The 21,266-nt window shown below is 36.6% G+C and overlaps 1 protein-coding gene and 1 long non-coding RNA gene across 2 annotated transcripts in view; one reads left to right on the forward strand and one right to left on the reverse strand.

The window, feature by feature from the left end:
• Positions 1–1,215: 1,215 nt before the first annotated feature.
• The window catches only part of LOC110094445 (protein argonaute MEL1), a 30,330-nt gene continuing 10,279 nt past the window's right edge, over positions 1,216–21,266 (forward strand). Inside the window, exons 1-11 of the mRNA XM_020819685.2 lie at positions 1,216–1,841; positions 7,238–7,774; positions 11,828–12,018; positions 12,096–12,245; positions 12,330–12,463; positions 12,573–12,682; positions 12,914–13,020; positions 13,146–13,284; positions 13,372–13,488; positions 13,620–13,727; positions 13,811–13,882. Of these exons, the coding sequence (XP_020675344.1) occupies positions 7,277–7,774; positions 11,828–12,018; positions 12,096–12,245; positions 12,330–12,463; positions 12,573–12,682; positions 12,914–13,020; positions 13,146–13,284; positions 13,372–13,488; positions 13,620–13,727; positions 13,811–13,882 (1,626 nt within the window). The 5' untranslated portion in view covers positions 1,216–1,841; positions 7,238–7,276. The remainder of the gene's footprint in view (positions 1,842–7,237; positions 7,775–11,827; positions 12,019–12,095; positions 12,246–12,329; positions 12,464–12,572; positions 12,683–12,913; positions 13,021–13,145; positions 13,285–13,371; positions 13,489–13,619; positions 13,728–13,810; positions 13,883–21,266) is intronic.
• LOC114579781 lies at positions 15,774–17,801 on the reverse strand. The gene is made up of 2 exons (XR_003700961.1): positions 17,475–17,801; positions 15,774–17,430 (listed from the first exon to the last, which is right to left on the reverse strand). It is a non-coding gene; the product is annotated as an uncharacterized LOC114579781 (long non-coding RNA).

Genomic DNA, 21,266 nt, shown 5'->3' on the forward strand with positions numbered 1-21,266 from the left:
TGACATTTGTTAAGGGAGTTTCATGATAGCCATATTATCACAATTCTCATTTAATCCTTTTGCTCATACGTGATTTGTATATTTGAGTTCTTTGGCTCATTACAAGCTTTCATTTGTTCATGTGCATTCAGTTTGTGTATTTTATCACTTTAATTTATATACTTAGTTTCGGTTCATTGAAGTTCAATACTTTGCAAGCAGTCCCATGTTGTCCATTTTTATTCAAATAAAGTCTCATGTTAAGTCCAGATTTCGGCAGCTTCCCGATGTCTCCTCCGTTTAAGAGAAAATTTTGGAGTCATAGCCCGCACGTCCTGTCAAGAAAGAGGTACACGATCGGTATCGAAGGACACCATGGCTGGAGTCTTCAATCTCTCTACGCCAAGAAAGGAGTGCATGGAGCTTCGAAGATTCCTATTTAAAAACGCACAATAATTTCCCAGCTGGCACTGAGGTGCATACGGATTCTTAAAATTTTCCTGTTGTGCTAAGAAAAGCGTATATGAAAATTGACTACGTCATCACAAGTATCACGACGAGTTTCCTCCCATCGTGCTAAGAAAAGAGTGTATGGGTGATTGATCGTCGCGCTGCAAGCGTTGAGGGCAGGGTTTTCGAGTTTATAACTTTATACTTAGCGATATATATCGGTGGTGTCAGCATGTAGATCAAGGCAAATTTTTCTCTCTTTTTAATCTCCCTTTTCCTCTTTTTTTACAATTAATTATAATTATCAATAATTAATTATAATTAATGAGAATTAATTATAATCAACTATAATTAATAATAATAAATAACAACTCATTATAATTTAAGATAATTAATTATAATTAGTAATAATTAATTATAATTAGTAATTATTAATTATGATTAATAATATGAAATATAATTAATTAGAATAAATAAAACTTATAATTAATGATAATTAACTATAATTAATAAGAATTAATTATAATTAATTATTATTAAGTGATTGTTATATATAAAAGGTTATAATTAATGATGTTTCATGTTTACTCATAATTAATTACCCATTATATATTGTAATTATTAATAATAATTAACTATAACTAATAGTTAATAATTATAATTTATTATATAATTTAGGGTATTGATATAATATTTAAGTTTTAGCTTTAGGTGTTAAATATGTAATATATGTTATAAAGTGATATGTATATGTTATAAAGTGGTATGTATGTAAAAATCCCAAAATAAAAATAGAAGAAAATTTTACCTCTTACACAGGATTCGGTTGGTGGCAAGCAGGTGAAGTCGGTGGTTTGAGGAGGGAGGAAGAGGGCTCAATGGGTGAAACGGGTAGAGGAGATTTGTGGCTAGGGCAGGAAGGGAGGTCGGCGGCTCTATAGGTTCGAATGGCTCGGAGTGGGGGGAGGTCGGCTAGTTGTAGTGCGGCTAGGTCGACGGGGTATGGAGCAGGGCTCGGTACAGGAAGAGGAAATCGGAGGAGATCGGGCCGGCTGCGTCTTGCGGCTAGGGCAGAGAGGAGATCAAAACGGGCAAAGCTTGGTCGAGTGGAAGATTAGGGTTTAGCGGCTTGGAGGAGGGAATCGGAAGCAGTAGAGGGTTCGGCTGGAGGAAGATCGAGAGCTGCTCTGACAGGGAGGCCGTTTGGCTGCGAGGGATTGAGAGAGGAGAAGGGCGAGCTCTCGTGCGTGGAAGAAGCATAACGCGAGTGTCTCGTCTTCCTTTTATTAAAACGAATGGGAGAAGAATCAAGGCAAGACGGGGACACGAGTTCGGCGCCGTTTGCAGGGAAGGTACTGTAGCAGGCGGCTGTATACGCAGGATCCGCGCAGAGATTTCGGCAGGGTTTGCAGGTAATGATTTTAAAAAATTTATATATTATTTTTCTTTTTCTTTTGGCTGTATCGTGGAAGCCAAAAGAATAATACCAGACATTACTATGTTCCCAATGTCATTACAATGTAGACTTTCTTGTTATAATTTATCAGCTTTTTATTGTTTTTTTATTATAAAACTGCTTTAAGAAGAAATAATAAAATCGTCTCAAAGTAAGCCTTAGTCACGAACAATTATTACGTCCTCCGATCGGACGTAGAGGAACATCCGGTCGGAGGCCAAATCGCGCCAAAAAACGAGAAATTCCGAGTAAATACCGAGCAATACCAAACAATAACGAGGAATACCATCACGTGAAGACCCAATACTGAGTTATACTGAGCTATACCGAGCTATACCGAGTTGGCTTTATCAAATAAACCTAGCAATACCGAGCAAATACCGAGTTTTTGACGGAATTTTACCTCCGATCGAAAGTTCCTCTACGTCCTTACACCGGACCTAATAAAAGTTCCTTAGTCACAGGTTGACAAAGAAAAGTATTTTGTAGGATTTACTCTACTTGAGGATAAATATGAGACCGACAAAATTTAGATGTTGTGCGTATTGGAATAACTTCTTAGATGATGTATTCAACATTTTGATGGACATAATTTGAAAGTAATGACGAGCTTAAGAAAAATATTGTAGAGACAGACATTTGGAGCTCCCGTAAGTGGCTAATGGTAAAATGTTAAAGCCAAAATACAAAAATTCTTTCATGTTAGATTTAAAGATAACAATGTTTAAATGAGTCTAATTATTGAAAATGCTACATGGTTACATCTAATTATTTCATGTTATTTTTATATCTAATACTTAAAATATTAATATTACATGTCTACCTCTCATATAACAAATATAGGTGTATAGAATGAAATATTAAAATTTATAGGGTAGTATGAGTGGTTGGAATGAAATATAAGAGTGATATATTTGATATTAAAATTGTATATGAGTGATTTGCATGAAATATTAATGTTTTTGAATATTAGATATGTAAATAGTATGAAATAAATTGTTATGTATGTAAACCCCCTAAATTTAGATGTATTGATATGTAATCTAAATAATTATTCATAATAAAGAGTTACAATTGCCATAATTTTATGGAGTGTTTGATGACTACGATATCTAATTCATTACTATATACAATATTAACCTATTAATTGAACTTAGTATTCTCTTTTAAATAAACAAGCCCTAATGAGTAGTGAGCTGAATATCCCAATAATTTTGTGCAAATAGGAGATATAATTTTCTCCAAGTTTCTTCGAATAAACATCCACCGAGGACAGGAGAGTTGGTGATCATATTCAATATTCATGGATGTATCCATTTGAGAGATAAGTAAGATATATTCAATAATTTATATTAAATTTATTTATATTTAGGTCATATTAATATGCTTCAAATATAGTTTATATTTAAATAAGATTAAAATATCAATAAGGAATAAAGCACATCCAAATGATTCCAATATGTGAAGCATATCTATCATAGAACACACCACATTTCTGTTCTTATTACTTCATACTGTATATATATATATATATATATATATGAAGTTAAAACATAAAAGTTGGGCGTAATGTAGATGTAGCTATAGGACAAATAAGTCAAAAAAAAAAGGACAAATAAGTCCATCATTATTATTAAATTTTCACATTTGAGGTAAGGAATCAAGAAAATACATGCTCAAATATCCAATTGATAAATAGATTAAGGAAACTGCATTGCATATTATCCTAAATTGCCTAGAAGTTGAACATTTCGGCCTCGTTTGATCAGGCTTTTTTTCTCCGTTTCCGTTTGAATACGCCAAAATCAATTAGTATTTACTGTTTGGAATCAAAGCTTAACAATAATTCCTTTTTAATAAACATCGTTTTTTCGGCGGTTACAAAATTCTTTTCGTATCTGCTTCTTCGGTCGCAAAACGGAGTTTCGGAAGCGAATTCTCTTATATAATAAAATCTCAAAAGCAGAACTCCTAAACAAACAATTTAAAATTATTTTCAAGTATTAATAAGCACTTTTAAAAATATTAGTCAAACATATCTCATTATTGAAACTCCATTTTATTGAACGGCCTTTTTCTTAACATTCTTTTCTAAAACTCTTTTTTATGTAAGCATAAACCGAATCAAACGAAGCCTTCATAGAGGAAGCTCCCCTATAAAGTTGTAATTGTGAATTATTTACCTATTTCTTAGCTTTTTACAAAATCCATCGAAGCGCAAGAATTCTTTGCAAATACCTCACATTAGTTTGATATATCATCAAAAAATTATCTTTCCAAATTAATTTCAGAGTCATCCAAACTTTGATTTCAGCAAACTTATAGTTGAACTGAACATCTCGAAAAGACAAATCCTATGACACCAAATTCGATCAAATATAAGCCCAAATGAGTTCAAATCGAGGGCTCGAAGCATTTTAAGAAGGTTCAAAGCATAATTTGGAGTTTGGACAACTAAATAATTTTCAAATGTAACATGCTTATTATCGAATTGAGCGACTCATTGAGACGAATCTGACGAGCCCAAAATCGCTGAAATTCGACATCATTAACCCACTCAAATGCTCAATAAATGATGTATAATCAAATGAATCAATATCAGTCATCCATCCAAAACACTTCGAAGATGTCCTTGATCTTCTTCTAATGTACTAGCCATGCCACTTCCATAAAACTATAAACAAACCACTATCGGACCAACGCCAGAACCCCAGCCTTTGTCGAACTTCTGCTTGACCACCAGTTGTTGCCGGACATTTTCCCGACCATCGACCGTCGTCGGACTTCTACCTAGCCACCGGCCATCGCTGAACTTCTGCTCAGCCATCGACTATCATCAGACTTCTATCCTACCATTAACTGATATCGGACTTTCGTCCGGCCGCCAACCAACGTCAGACTTTCTCCTGGATGCCAACTATCACCTGATTTTTGCCAGACTGCCGACTGACGCCAGAGTTTTGTCTTGCCACCGATTGAAGCTGGACCTCCGCCCAACTCTTCATATTATTGTAATTTCACTGTCTTCGAATTAAAAGATGGATCAAGCAATATAATTTATTCAAATACTAGTGGAATCATTTCAACTAGCCGTGACCCGTGATTTTTCTCTTTTTAATGATTTTCCACGTAAAAAATCTTGTGTTTTTGAATTTCCTATTTGTGTGATGTATATCCATACAACACAAACGAAAAATTCTAACTCTAATCGCATCATATATTTTAGCCCGCAATAAGTATCATAAAAAAACAATTGATGACGAGTTTCATGTTATTATAGTCATATACATGTTTTAAAAAACTATTTTTGATAATTTAAAAAATTAGAATTAAATTATAAATTTTCTTGATTTCTCTCAAACTGTGGATTCCTTATCCCAAAAATTTAATTGAAAAATAGAAAATTGAATGATATAGCATGAGGACCAATGAGATCAGTGAGAATATGGTCTAATGTTATACATGTTGCTCATCAAGAAGATCAAATATCAGAATTTAGGTAACCCACCATTGATGTTAACTCACTCCATAGCTTGAATGATAGTAATATTCACTAGAAAGAAGTAGATAGATTCACTAAAGAAAATATTGACAATGAATTAGATAATAAGCAAAGTGTAAATTTAAGTGATATTGATTCAAATGATCATTATGAATGAAATATATGTATTCTATTATATTTTTCACATTTTGTTATATACTATTTTTAAATTGATAATTTTTTTTTTATAAATGCATATGACATCGATGATGAACCTCCTCATAGGGCAATCACATATATATTCGGTCAGTGAAAGACGCTCATCAAATACAAAATTAGAAAATACTTATATATTCGATCAGTGGTTTGTCTCACCTGTGCATCATATCCACTAATATTCATAAGCAAGGCTAGCGATTGTTATGGACATATAAGTGTGTCGAGGCTAATTTATGTAGTGCTTGGGGAAGCCTTGATTATGTAAAAAAATTGAAGCAAAATAAGTAAAATTTAGCATCTTACTATAGGGATATGGGGTGCTTCATTCATACAAACGACTACGGTCGTCTCAATGAGCATAATATATATAGGAGTGATTCTAATGATTCATAAATGCTTGCAAGACTATCTAATAACTCTAAAGAAATTGGTGGTCCTAAGCTCCCTCATTTAGAAGATGAAAGTAAGAGTGAAGCTTCCATTAAGTGGAAGGAGTCTTCTAAAATTAAGAGGCAGAGAGAGTTCATAAGATTCAACTTCCAAGTAGGAAAGCTCTCCCACTAATATGGATGGCATCAAGCTTTATCTAGTGTTTATTTATACATGTGCTTTCTTTTACCTAATGAATATAAGGAAACAAATGAAATTCACATTAAAGTTTTAGTTGGGATGGCTTTCTTACTGCTTCTTTAAACAGCTTTTTAGTATTAAAATTTTAATTTTTGAACTAGAAAGTTGCTTTAAGAACTAGTAAGAAAGTCATCTCAAATAAAGCCTAAGTATAAACAAACAAATCACAAATAATTGATGCCACATGCATTCAATGAAAAAGCATAAATGATGATGCATATTAAAATTTTATATTAGAAAATTGCTTTAAGAAGCAGTAATAAAGTTATCCCAAATAAAACCTTAGTTATATAATAATTTTGAATCTCATATAATTGGTCTACTTAAATGTAGTGATGTTACACATTTAGGCTATGTTTGGGACGGTTTTCTTACTGCTTCTAAAAGTAGCTTTTTAGTGAAAACTAAAATTTTTACACTAGAAAGCTGCTTTTAGAAGCAGTAAGAAAGCCGTCCCAAACGAAGTCTTCGTTATATACATTTGAATGGATTCACCATTAATAGTTATAGGTTTCATAATATAAATAAAACTAATGGAGAACCATAGGCCAGTGGAAGTTGTTTATTCGAAATTTATTGGAACCTTTTTAAAACATGCTCGAACTATGCTCAAATTTGTTGAAACAAGATTCAAAATCCTTTGATTTTATTCTCCTTATTTATTTAGAAATAATCTTTGAGATATATTTTTCTAAAAAAAATTAAACTAACAAACAAGGATATTTTGGCAAATTATGATCATTATGAGGTATGTTAAATTAAAATTTTATTATAAGATTTAGAAAAATAAATTTAACAAAATGTTTTATATTAATAATATTTCAAACTTTGTTAAAAGAAATTAATATCACAATTATTAATATATATAATTATTTTAAATGAAACGCTGCCTGTTATCTTCTTCGTAGCAAAAGCGGAAGGACGCGCTTGCTGACCTTCCGCTTTTTGAAACGGGTTAACTGCCTCCACCTCGAGCCCATCATCATATTCCAGTACTCTCATTTCTTCCCTCGCACTCGCAGGATTACGATTGCTGTTCTTGAAGCTCTGGCAGGAAGAAAATGTCTCGGCGTGGAGACGGCCGCGGTGGCTTCTATGGAGAGAGATATCAACATCCACCTGCTTCCGGCGAGCGCGGAGGGAGAAACATAGGTCGCAGCGGCAACAGAGGCCGCGTCGTCGGTGAAACTCGCAGCCGCGGTCAACGATTCGGAATGGGCGGTGCAATGCCGCCCCAGCAGGAGAGACCGACCCCGTCGTCGTCGTCCTCTGCCTCGGGCTTGTCTTCTCTCAGTAAGGCTTTCGAGGAGAGCGTTCAGATCCACAATGGGATATCGGAGAATGGAACGGCTGAGTTTCCTGCACCCACCGCGGCTTCGTCTGTGGATTCTGCTATTTCGTCAGCTGAGACGGCTACAGAGGCCGTGGTTCCACTCGGTTCCAGTACAAGTGTTGTGCATCCACTTCGTCCAGGTTTTGGATCCGTGGGAAGGAAAATAATGATTCGTGTGAATCATTTTCTTGTGGACGTTGAAGATAAAAATATTTTTCAATATTCAGTGAGTACTGAGTACCCTTCTAAAAAGCGATCGTTTATCTTCCGGTTTTGTTTTGTTTTGTTTTTATTTTTATTTTTATTTTTGTTTTTGGCTTATTTATGTCGTAGCACTCTTTTGAATTTTTTATGTCGTTGTTTGCCGGGATATTGCTCGTTTCATTATTCTGCCACTTGCTGTGGGTTTTCATCTTTTTTAACCCGATGGGGATTTGAAATTTTGAATCCTCGTCTTCTGGAATGGTGTGAGCAAACGACTTTCTATTTTTTCCAATCTTTTCCTTCAGGGGATGTTTGGTATAGGATTTGAAACAGGATTTACGGTAAATCCTGCCAAAGAGAAAAAATGGATATCTTAAATCTCACTGTGAATTAAATCCTCCGTTTCCTACTTTTTGCTGTAAATCCCGTCGTCGTGGATTTAGTACGGTTCGGCGGATTACGGGATTTGGCCGAAGAAGCGCGCGAAAGGGTAGAAAGATGGTTACCGTCACAGCGAGCGAGCTCCCGTTGTCGTGGAAGGAGGCGGAGGAAGAACGTTGTCTATCTGTCGTCGTGACTTCCTATCACACAGAAAAAGGGAACGTTGGCAAAGGAGGCTCGAAGCTCTACCTCACGGTACATGCGAAAGTCCAAACGAAAAAGAAGAGGAAAAGCAAACCTTAGATAGGCCTAACGAGAAAAATAATTATTAATTATAAGAATAATTAAATAGTAAGTAATGAAATACTAAATAATAATTGAATAATTAATTAAATAATTATCAATTTAATTAGTTAGTAATAGAATACTTAAATAATTGATTAGACAGTTAATACTATATTTAATTAATAGGTCACAAAAAATCGCTTTGATCAAGCACAAATTTCGATGCATATTTTAGTTGACAATTTTTAAAATTAGATGCGAGACCATCCTAACTCCTATTTCAACAAATTTATAGTGAAATTGAACGTCTTAGTAAGATGAATCCAATGACACCAAAATCGGTCCAATTCGAGCCCAAATGAGCTCAAATCAAGGGACCAAAGCATAATTAAAAGGTTCAAAGCATAAATTGGATGATCAAATGATATCTAAATGTGACATGCTTTTAGTAGAATCTAACGGCTCGATGAGACGATTCCATGAGACTAAGTCTGCTTAATTATGACATCATTAACACACTTCAATGATTTATAATTGACTTAATTATGACATCATTAACATACTTCAATGATTCATAATCGAGTGAATCAGTATGGGCGTTCGATGGACCACTTCGAAATTTATCTTGGATCTTCTCCATATTTATGGAGCATGTCATTCAAAATCTATAAATTGACATCCGCTTCTCAAATGAAAGGGGGCTTGGACCTTTGTTGGCTTAAACCTTAGGCTGAAGACTAAAGAGAAATTTGAGGCTTGAAGAAGCCCAAGGCTCCAGGCCAGCACCACCGCCAATGAATCCTCAATACCAGTCCACTTCTGCTCGATCATTGCGATTGAACATCCATCTGACAGCCATCGCTGGGCCTTCTTCTAACCTCCGTTACTCGTCGACTACAATCGGTCCCTCCAACCTTGGTCGCCCGTTGACTACGATCCCTCCGACCTCCGTCACTCGTCAATTACGATCCCTCCGACCAACGTCTCCTTCCAACTATGATTCCTCCGACCAAAGTTACCCTCCAATACGGTCCCTCCGACCACCATCTCTCACCGACTATGGTCCCTTCGACTAATGTCTCCCGATGACTACTATCCTTCAGATCAACATCACCTGCAGGCTACGGCCCCTCCGACTAGCGTCGCCTATCAGCTATGGTCCATTCGGCCTCCATCACCTCAGGCTACGGCCCATTCGGCTACCATCCTTTTGACCATGGTCATCCACCGACAACAGTCTCCTCTATCTCAGTCACCCGACTATGGCACCTCCGATCTCCGTCGCCTGAGTAAAATCCTACCGACCAAACGAGAAGGCCAACATTTTCTTATCTCTAGATTCTTCCGACTCCAACTATGTAATGTGCTCTAAATGATGTATATTTTCTACATTGAGCCAAGGCTTTCTCTCGAGGGAGGGCATCATTCATAATTAACTATAAACACTTGTAGAATCATTTTAACTGGACAAAATTTCGTGGGTTTTCCCCTTTTTAGGATTTTTCACGTAAAAATCTTGGTCTCTTCTGACTCTTGAACCCCTATCTCTCTTATGTGTCAGTGTGCTAGATCTTCGTATAAGGTTTGGACGCTAAATTCTATACCTTTCAACCGCCGTGAATGTTCTAGGATGCAACATTAATAATTAAAAAATATTTAAATAATGCTTAAATAATTAATTAAATTATTTAATAATTAAACTAGCTTTTAATAATATTATTTATAATTGTAATTTGTTGGTGATAGTTAAAATTAAAATTATAAGTAATCATTATTTAAAATTCAAATTAAATTTAAAATATAAACTAAATTTGAATTTTTAACGAACTGATCGTCTTAAATTATGGATTACGTTGCCAAATAATTTCATATAATTTATCAGAATTTAACGGTTATCTTAAATAGGTTTCAAAATTTAACACATCAGTATTTACTGAATCCTGATTGAGTAAATCCAATTAAAGTTAAATCCTACTTGTTGCCAAATAGCATCTCGGGTTTAGCTGCAACCCATAATAGATAGGTTTTTTGCCCATAAGTAGGACATGTTAAATCAGATTTCTGTAATCCTGTTAACATTGCAATGCTGAGTAAATATTAGGAGATTAACTTAAGCTAAATAGAGATATACTTTGGATTTATAAACTATTATGATCGATGACGCCACGGCCTTGTGATATTGCGTTATTAGCAGATGTAAGTTGTTTGGTATGAAGCTATAAGTGATTATAATTTCATCAATGCCATGGATTTTTTTTTTTTTGGGTTACATTTAGATGCTGGTCAAATTTCTGATATCTATCTAGTTGCAAAATTAAAGGGCAAGCGAAATAAAGATCACAATTTGCATTGATAGTCATAGATGGCATTGTGTTGTTTATGTAAGATAATATTGATCCAATTGCATTGGATTTTGTAGATAAGATAGTTATCTGAATAATACAATCATGAAAATATTGGAGATACAATTGTTGTCCTAAGATAGGACTGTGCTTCACAAAGGGGTGCTTATGCCTGATCCCATATCAATCTTTATTTGCTTAGCACCAACTCTCACACATTAAAGGGTTCACTATCAAAAAGATGAACCATCCTATACTTTCTATAGAATAATTAGATTTAAACTCTTTATGTGGAGTTGTTGAATGAAACGATGCATCTAAATCTAAGATTTAGCATGCACTGTGCTTCACAAAGGTGTGCTTATTTTAGTAATTAATATGATGTATGGGCTCTTGGGAGTGCTTCAACTGTAGGGCTTTGCAATTAATATGGACATTTATTAGGCAATATGATGCACCAAAGTAATGTCGGAGGTTCGCTCAAAAAGGCACATCTTAAGAAGATTTTTAGATGTAGTAGGTACATATTCTAATTATTTTTTAGGACGTTACGTCGTTACCCAAGAGTCTTTGTTTGCCTAACGATGTTGAATACTCCCTTAATTATCTTGAGTTTTTTGCATTACTTGAAAGTATGTTTGGGGAATGATAGTTTTTGTTTTTATATAAGGGTTCTCTTGGATCTTGAGGATTTTTTTTGGGTCTTGATTCTTGACATATTTTGTCACTTTCATTTAAATTAAAAAAAAAAAAACCTTACCAAGGGGACTTCTAACAATTTCGTCATATTATTTTGTGTATGAAGATGGAGGATAAGTAGGTGCATTTACTTGTTTTTCCATTGTTTTTATTTCCCTGATGATGGATGTTGTAAAATGAAATGTGTAGCTCTTTATTTTAAGTTCTATGCAGGCTGCCTAATTTTCATATATATATATATAATGCCATATTATATTTCTGATTGTGTTGGCTTAAGCATTAAGCCTTTTTTTTTTTCTAACTTGAACAAAGTTTATTTTAAATTTTGCGATGTTTGCTCTTGATGTTATTTTCTTACATGTCTTCAGGTTAAAATAGAACCGGAAGTAAAATCAAGGGCTTTTGGAAGAATGGTAATGAAGAAATTGATTGATGATTTTGGTGAATTGCATCTTGGTCAGCTTAAGCTGGTTTATGATGGAAGAAATATTTTTTACACTGCGGGGCAGCTGCCATTCACTTCAAAGGATTTTGAGTTGACTGTGATAGAAAGGAGAAGGTATGTCTGCAAGGTGATCCTTATAAAAGACTTCAAGCATTACTGATATTAATATATTTTCATGTTTACCTTTGCAGTCGTAAGAAAACGTACACAGTTTCCATTGAATTCACTAAAGGTTTTGATTTGCACCCTCTAAAGCAGTTTCTGAAGGGGAGGCAGAGGGACTGCCCTCATGAAACCATACAAGCACTTGATGTGGTTTTGAGGGAGTTTCCTTCAGAAAAGTAGTTGCATCTCATCCTTTTTTTGTCATAAACATTATTAGATTTCTTTTCTTTTCCCTTAATTTTTTCTCTGATAATTTTCAGCTATGTCTCTGTCTCGAGATCATTTTTCTCTCCAAAATTTGGCAATAAGGAGGCAATTGGTGGCGGTTTGGAATGCTGGCGAGGTTATTATCAGAGCCTTCGACCAACACAGATAGGACTATCTTTGAACCTCGGTATCTCATTTATTATGCGTTTTCACCATCTTCAGTTTGATTTTCTCAAATTGTCCTCAGGTGTTCTTGTTTCCCTTTCCTAACTTCTGTTGTTTTTTTAATCCTGTAGATATTTCGGCAACATCTTTTTTTAAACCTGTGAAACTAATGGATTTTGTATCAGAATCTCTTGAGCTCAAGCCGCTTCCTAAGGTTTTTTCAGAGCATCTTCGTATACAGGTATCAATTTTTTCCCCTTCCATGCACTAGTCACATATGTTGCTTTTACTGCAAGCTTGCATATGAAGGAGAAGCAGAATAACTTCTTTTTTTTTTCCTTTTGCGGGAGTCAAACAGGTTCAATGAAATAATCCAGTATATTTTCAGTCACTTGTATAATTTCCTTATAAATATTAAATAGACTGGTTCATTTTTCTATAATTATTTTATTATTCTCCCTGAAATTTATAGGCGAATAAGATCTTAAAAGGAGTTCGTGTGGAAACAACGCATAATTCAAAGCCATCTAGATGTTATAAAATCACTGGGCTAACATCTCAGCCAGCAAACAAATTGCTGTATGCTCGTTGGCGTAGTTCATTTTAGTTTTTTCTTTGAGCTCTTTTCATAAGCTTGTTCGATTATTGCAATGTCTTGATATCTATATTATATTTTTATTTGCTGTTTCCCCCTACAATTTTAGGTTTTCGGTCGATGGTCAAGCAGATACAATATCTGTTGCTCAATACTTCAAAGATAGATACAAGTACAATCTCCTATATGCTTCATATCCATGTGTGCAAGCAGGAAACAGCAAGAAGCCAGTGTATCTACCGATGGAGGTAAGCTTAGAAATGCCTTCTTGGCATTATTTCATATTTACGTGATATGACGTTATGCTGTTAAAAGGCATGGTTTTGTTACAATAGTTATGCAAAATTGTGGAAGGTCAAAGGTACTCTAAAAAGCTCAATGAACAACAAGTGGCAAATATGCTGAGGGCAACTTGTAAGCGCCCAGCAGTCAGGGAGGATGGCATAATGAAGGTCAACATCAATCTATTAAATGTCACATTGTTTATTTTTGTTTCATCTATAGCTAATTTTTAGATTACTTTAGCTACTCAATAATGCTCTATAAAGTAATGAATGTGTTAATATTTTAAATGCTGCTGTAGATATGGAGTCAAAATAGTTACACTGATGATATGCATGCCAAGGAGTTTGGTATCACAGTTGATCGACATCTTCAGTTCGTGGAAGCACGCATTCTTCCTCCCCCTAAGGTTACTAGTTTATTTTGAGGTGTTCTTTATTTGAAGTACTGTCAGTAGTTTTTGTAGTTTATTCTAATTGGTTGATTGTTCAGCTCAAATATCATAATAATGGTCGGGAAAGGACATGCAATCCAAGTCTTGGAAAGTGGAATATGATCGGAAAGGTAACTGCTTTTTGTTGCCATACCTGAAGTAGCTGCAGCCGTTTTCAGTTGCGTTCTAGTTTGAACATTTTTTTTTTCTGCAGCTCTTAATTATGTGGAATTCCTATCCAAATATCACGTTTACCTCCCTAGATAGTGTTGGAGCTATTCTACATAATTTAGGGGATGTTTATGTCAACATTGCTTTGTATAATGTTATATTATCTTAAAATAAAATTGTTGATTTGCTGTTTTATCTCACAATGAGCTAATCTGAATAACATTAGTAGGCATGATTGAGTTAATTTACATTAATGGTCGAGTTGGATGCTATCCATATTATATTAATCTTGATTGCTATAAAAAGAGGAAATAAAACAATATATTTAATCACTATTGATTATTCTAAACAAAAGCACATTCTTTAAGATGACATTAAACTAAAGACCTTAGAAACTGGAGGATGAAAATAATTCCCATGAGGGAGTTAAGGGGAGGGAGGGAGAAGCAACAAACATTAGAAACTTGAAAGAGGTGAGGGTGAATCCTCAAAGGAATGATGTAAAATTTACAAATCTCAGTTCATTATGTAATAACCAAGTAAAAGAAATGCGTATGTATTACATAGATATAATCATGTTTACTAATTACAATCATAAAATTGATGGCTAATATCCATGCTACATCAATTCCCCTCGACTACAAAAAACTTTACTTTGGAGCATTGATTTTTCTAGAAAGAGAATTGTAGGTGTACAATAATATTGCAATGCTAGCCAAATTAATTCCACAGAAGAGAACAACAACAACAATATTCTCACTAGAAATTTGCAAGAGGTTGGACCCTGGTGTATGTTTTTTGTTGATGATAGTCTTCTTGTAGATAAGACTAGAGAGGGAGTTGAAGGTAAATTTGAATTATGGAGGTCAACCTTAGAGTCGAAAGACTTTTGTTTGAGTAAATCTAAAATTCAATAGATGGAGTGTAATTTTAGTAATAATAGATCTAGTGGAGGGATTGTGACTGCGGGCGATCAAGTCATTAATAAGAGCACACATTTTAGATATCTTGGGTTTATTGTTCAGAGAGATGGTGAAATAGATGGGAATATTGTTAGTAGAATTTAAGTTCGATGGTTGAAGTGGAGGAATGCGTCATGTTTGTTATGTGATAGAAAAGTCCCTCTCAAACTTAAAGAAAAATTCTGTGAGATAATAGTTAGACCTACAATGCTTTATGGTGCAGAATGTTGGCCATTAAAAGAGAAGCATAATATTAAGTGTTGCAGAGATGAGGATGCTAAGGTGGATGAGTGGCTTTACTGTTAAGGACAATATATAAAATGAGCATATATGTGAAAAGGTTGGAGTAGCTCCAATGGAAGATAATCTTAAGAGAGAGTTGCCTTAAATGGTTTGGTCGCATAAAATGAAGACCTTCCGATGACCTGCTTAGGAAAATAGATATATAAGATTTGATCTATATTAAGAAAGGTAGAGGTAGACCTAAAAAAGACTTGGTTAGAAAATATTAGAAATGACCTTTCGTTATTAGATTTAGATGAAAATTTGACCCTTAACATGACACAATGAAGAAAAAGGATCCATGTAGCCGACCCCACATAGTGGGATAAAGGCTTTTTGTTGTTGTTGTACAGAAGAGAGACAAATTTAAAATTCATTATAGAGTTGAGGTGATGAATGGGAAATCCATCCCGAAGATGAAAAGTCAAAGAGGATGAACGATAGTAGTTCATTAGAGGTCGTCAACAATATTGTAGTACTAGTAAAATTCATTTCAAAGAGAAGAGAGATTGGAAATTCATCACAAAGTTGAGATGATGAATGAAAATCCATCCCCAAGGAGATATGACGCTGACAAAGATCAATATTCAACAATATTGACAAAAGATTTCATATTTCATTGTTCAGAACATAATTTATTTTAGAAATATATCTTTGAAACATTAAATTTTTGATGCGCAACTAAATGAAATAAATCAAATTGAATCAACTTTTATTTCTTTTAAATAAGGTTAGTGTAAGGGATATTTTAAGCAGATAAATGAGCCCTATGCGCATGTGACTAGCACTATGTGCATGTGACTTTGCTTGTATTAATTTGGGTATGACTTGTTGGCGAAGCTTCATAGAGTGCTAGAATGGGCGTAATTGATGTGATCAATGTATCAATAATTGCAAGTGGTTAAGAGGTTTATGTGCCGTGGGTGTGCAAATAAATGTGATCAAATGTAGGGTGGTGACAACTGAGTGTATTGCATGCTAGGGCATGTGACAGAATTATCACCTGTGATCCAATGAGTGCATGGCGTGCGAGTGTGATGCATCTAAAAAGATTTTGTGACATCAAGTATGAAGAGCATGTGTGGGTGATGAGACAAATACAAGTTTGCAGAAGGACTTGAAAGAGGTTGTTGGGGTGGTGTGTTCAAAGTGGCAAGGCTATGTGAATTGGATAGGAACAATTGCACTTGACTTAGTGGATGCGACTGATATTGGATGATTCAGTGCGGAGGGTTGATTGAGTGGAGTTGTTAGAAGGACAAAGAATGTGTTGTTAGGGTATTCGTGTTGAAGCAATGGTGAATTAGTGATGAGACAACAATTTTGGTAGTTGAGGGGATAGGGGTAGACAATGCTTGGGATTGGAAGGGACATGGAATAGGTTTGGTAATGATACCAAATTGATATAGAGGAGCATAGTTGGAGTTGGCAAAATTCAATATAAGAGTATTAAAGAGGTTGAGAGATGAAGAAATTGAAGAATTAGATGAAAAGAATGTCTCAAGAGGGAGAGAGGCGAGAAAAAGAGAGAGAGATGAAGCAAGAAGTAGACAACCTTAAAGGTGGAATCTCAATTCATAAAAAAATTTAATACATGACTAGAGTCCCTTATATAGACAAAAGTTTAAAATACCTACCTAAATGAATTAAACTATTAAGGAATAAAATAAAGGCTATATTGTCTTTATTATGTAGTGTTGACCTCTATTCAGTTGGATAAGAGAAAACAAAAAAAATGAAATAAATTTTTTTACCAAATCATTGCATACCTGCCCATATCTCTGCTAAATCCTGCACAAATCATATCCTGTCAACTATCGATGCCCAAGTCATATCAGCCGGGGGAGAAATAAAAAAAAAAAGAGCTGAATAACCTATTATATACTCAGCCCCCTCCTTTTGATCGCCTCTCTCCACTACAATCCGTAACTCTCAACTCCCCCCAACTATGAGAACTTTATCCATGCTCTTTCTTCCTCTCCCACAAAGTTTCCACCCACAAAAGCAGCCGCACCCCACGCGATCTCTTCCTCCCAACTCCACTCGAAAGCTCTGCACCTTCCACTCTCTATTTCTTCGTCGTTGCTTCCGATCCACTTGCCGCGATCCATAGGCAAACCAAATCCGAAGCCATCGCCTGTTCTCCTTTCTGTATCCGACATTATCCCTCCCGTCCGAACTCATCCAACCGACCCCTCTCCTCATTCGGCGGAGAGAAAGAGAGAGAGAAAGAGAAACAGGGAGAGAGAGCTTCTTCCCCATACCTTTTCTCCAAACAAAACAGGGAGAGAGAGCTTCTTCCCCATACCTTTTCTCCAAACCGAACTCCTGTACCGACTCCGACTTCACTACCTCGACCGTCCCTCTGCCTTAACACCTATTTGACGCCTCCGACTTCAACCGACCGAAGCCCCCATCCGATTACAACTGAAACCCCTCTCGATTCCTCTTCAGCCAAGCTCTTCACAAGACCGGCCGACCTCCTTATCTGCTGCTCTCCTCTCTACCGCAATCAAGACCCAACCCCACGTCTATGAGGCTGAACTCATACCCACCTCTCCTTGATCCCGATCCACTTAGCCATATCACAGACCCGACACCTTCACTTCTCTTAATCTAGCCGAACCCCAACTCAACCTAGGTAATCATGCTCATTCTCACTTCAGCATTTTGTTATTATTATTATTATTGATAAAAAATGATTTTGTGCTCTCCATCGTCTTCATCAACCATCGCGAAGGTACAATGCTCTCTAAACTTAAAAAATCTGCTTTGGCGCTTGAAACGTGACGAATAATCACCTATGCATGCTTTTCTCTAGCATGGTAGGAGGGAATTTGTCGCGATGCTTGCGACGGGACGGGTAATCACAAAACTCCTTTTTTGACATTAACAGCGCATCGGAAAATCAACTCATGCACGTTTTTTATTAGCGTGGTGTGAAGGGAATCCGGTGCTACGCATACGACGTGGCGGGGGCAAATATATAAAATTGTGCATTTTTGAATCGGTGCCTGAAGACACATGCACGCCTTTCTCTACCGTGGTGGGGATCAAGATTTTACGACAGCGATGTCCTTGTCCGAGGGTACATACCGTGCATGCTTTTCACTAGTGTGGTGGGAGGCATAGTTTTTTGTAGTTTTCTCTTAAATGGGGGAGAAGCCGAGAGGCTGCCAAAATTTCGGGTGAATATATGACTGCACTATGACCTGATTTGGACTCAAACGAACACGAATTAGTGGACTTGAGCATGAACTACAAGGACTTGTATTTGAACATAATTCAAATGATTAATCAAGACCTGAAGCAAACAAAATAAGTTTGAACTTAAACCAGAATTGAATATCAGGTGAACACATTTAAACTCAAGGAAAGACTTGAGTTGGATCATAGGGGACTCGCATAAGACTCAGACTCGAACTTGTGAACCTTTGAACATAATTTGAACATTGATTTGAATATCAATGAATAAGAATTTGGACTTGTACTTGAACATAAAATGATTAATTGGAATACTTGAATTTAATTGAAAAGGACCCGAATCACATGAGCTTAATTTGAGCATGAAATGAGCATAGGCTTGTGGATTTCAACATAGCTTGAAACAACATATTTTCAAGTAAGGATCAAATGGAGAAATGCAATAGTATGCTCATGCTTAATAATACAAAGTCTTCAATGAGCATTAAAGAATCCTCATTTCAATTGAGAAGTCAATTCATCATGCATGGCTCAATCATCTTCATATGACATCAAAGGATTTGTCACATTCAAATTGGACAATCTACGAGCAATAATATAAAAAATTTTAAATGAAAATCATGAGACTGGTCAAGGCACGATCATCAATGAAGTAAAATATTATGAAAGTCATGAGTTACTTTGACTAGTGCAAGTAACAATGTGCTTACAAGTGACTATAAGGAGATTGTAAACTATAATAGTTCACTAGCCAACATGCATGAAATGGTTAGTCATGAATGTAGCAGTGCTTCTGCAATCAACAATAATAGAGATACTACAAAGATGGCATGTCCTTCATGAATACAGATATACATATATTATGTTATTTGCAAGTTGATGCAATCATAATTTTTGTATTTTAATTTTCTAATATTGAACATTAGTATTTTATTTAGTTTTTATATATTTTTAGCTATCCAATGATGGAAGGCATCCAATGATCATGGTAGGTTGTGCTTGGACTTTGGTAGACCTTTGGTATGCTAGCTTGATTGGTCCTTTGGGCTGCTGCTGGTTCTCGGGTTGGCTCATGGTTCTCGGTTTGAGCTTATGTTGATGTTGGGAGGTGTGGTTTATTGGAGTTGAGCTGTTCTCTCTAAGATGCTAGCTCATTAATGTTGAGCTGAAGTTTAGTTCATTTATTGGGAGATTTATTAAACTATCTAGCTCATTAATCTAAAAAGGTATGCTCTTAAGTCTTGGATTCATTTTGGAGTGGTCTTGCCTCTTCTCCTCCCATTGTCTATTTGTTTTCTTGTGCTGGCTGTTTTCCCATGCCTTGTCCCTTAGATTCTGTGGCTGGCTGTTGGTTTCTTGTGCTGGGTGGTTTTCCCGTGCCTTTGCCCATTTGGTTCTTGCGGCTGGTTGCTTGGTTTTGCGGCAGGCTGCTCTGTTCCGTGGCTTTTTTGCTTGGTTCCTGTGGGCTTCCTATTGGACCGGGTTTACCGGTCCCGCCTGGACCCGTGCGGGTCTACAGGCGGAAGAGGGGGGCGAGCATCCGGCTGGACCAAGAGGGACCCCCCACTTAAGTCGGGGTATTTTGGGGATGGGAGGGGATTTTTTGAAAGGTATGAAGGGAGCATTAGGGTTTAGTTTTGGGTATTATGAAAAGTGTATTCTCTTTCTAGTTTTCTTCCTCTAGTCTTCTCTTGTGCTTTTCTAGGGTTTTCTTGTGGGAGATCTTGTCCTTCTCGAAGTGGACAAACTTATCTTGTTTTTCTCTTGGCTTGCTAATGCAAAGGTTCTCATTTTTCTTATCTACTCTTGTTTGTGATTACTTACTCATTTGGTGTTGGTGGAGAAAGTTCACTCTCTTGGAGGGGAAATTAGGGCAAACCCTAATTTGTGAAACCTAAGACGTACCAAGTTGGTATCAGAGCTCTTGATCCTAGACGGCATGGCGTCAAAGAAAGTGGAAGTTTTGGAGGGAGAGATGGGCCAATTGAAAGAGGAGGTGAGTGAGAAACTTTCGTCGATGGAGTGAAAATTTTCATCCCTAGAGGAGAGATTTGGGGGAATGGAAGAGATGATCCGGAAATTGCTAGAAGCTCAAGTTGTTCCATCAAACCCTAAGGAAAAAGGGAAATCTCCGGTGACGAACCAAAACCCTAACCCTAATTTTCCAATTAGGGAAGGAGTAAATCAGAGTGAATATGGCATGTAAGGGCAATGGCCAAGGGAAGGAGGAGAAGGGTCTGGAGTAGGTGGCCCTTGAGGAATGATCGGTGGTCAAGGGGGCAGGCCATACATGGGCTCGGTGGGCCCCCACGGCACACGCGAAGGGTGGCCGAATCAGATGGGGGGGTTTCCGGAAGGAAATCGTGCCACGTGGGAGCAGGGAGGAAGAAGGGAAGACTATGGCATGGGCTATGGAGAGCCAAGAGAACCACCATGGAGGGGGTTTCAAAATCCTTACCCGGTGGAGAGGAGGGGAAGACCACAAGGGGAGGGATTTACTCACGGGACATGGGGAGATGGAAGAACCTTCCATCGAGCTGACAACCGCATGAGGAAGTTGAAGATTCCTATTTTTGAAGGGGAGGATGCTTACGGATGGATCTACAAGGTGGAGGGCTATTTTGCAGTGAATGGTGTCATCGAAGAGGTGAAGTTGATGGCGATTCCGATATGTTTGGAAGGGAAGGCATTGGCCTAGTTTCAATAGCTAGAAGGGAGACAACACGTTAGGAGTTGGGAGGAGTTCAAAGACCTCCTACTTCATAGATTCAGGGTGTCCAGCGAGGGTACACACTATGAGCAGTTGGTGGCTCTAGTGCAGGAGGGCACAGTGGCAGAGTATAGAGAGCACTTTGAACTACTGTCAGGCAGATTGAGAGGGATTCCAGATGACCTT

The sequence above is a fragment of the Dendrobium catenatum genome, unplaced genomic scaffold (assembly GCF_001605985.2).
Source record: "Dendrobium catenatum unplaced genomic scaffold, ASM160598v2 fragScaff_scaffold_629, whole genome shotgun sequence".
Classification (NCBI taxonomy): domain Eukaryota; kingdom Viridiplantae; phylum Streptophyta; class Magnoliopsida; order Asparagales; family Orchidaceae; genus Dendrobium; species Dendrobium catenatum.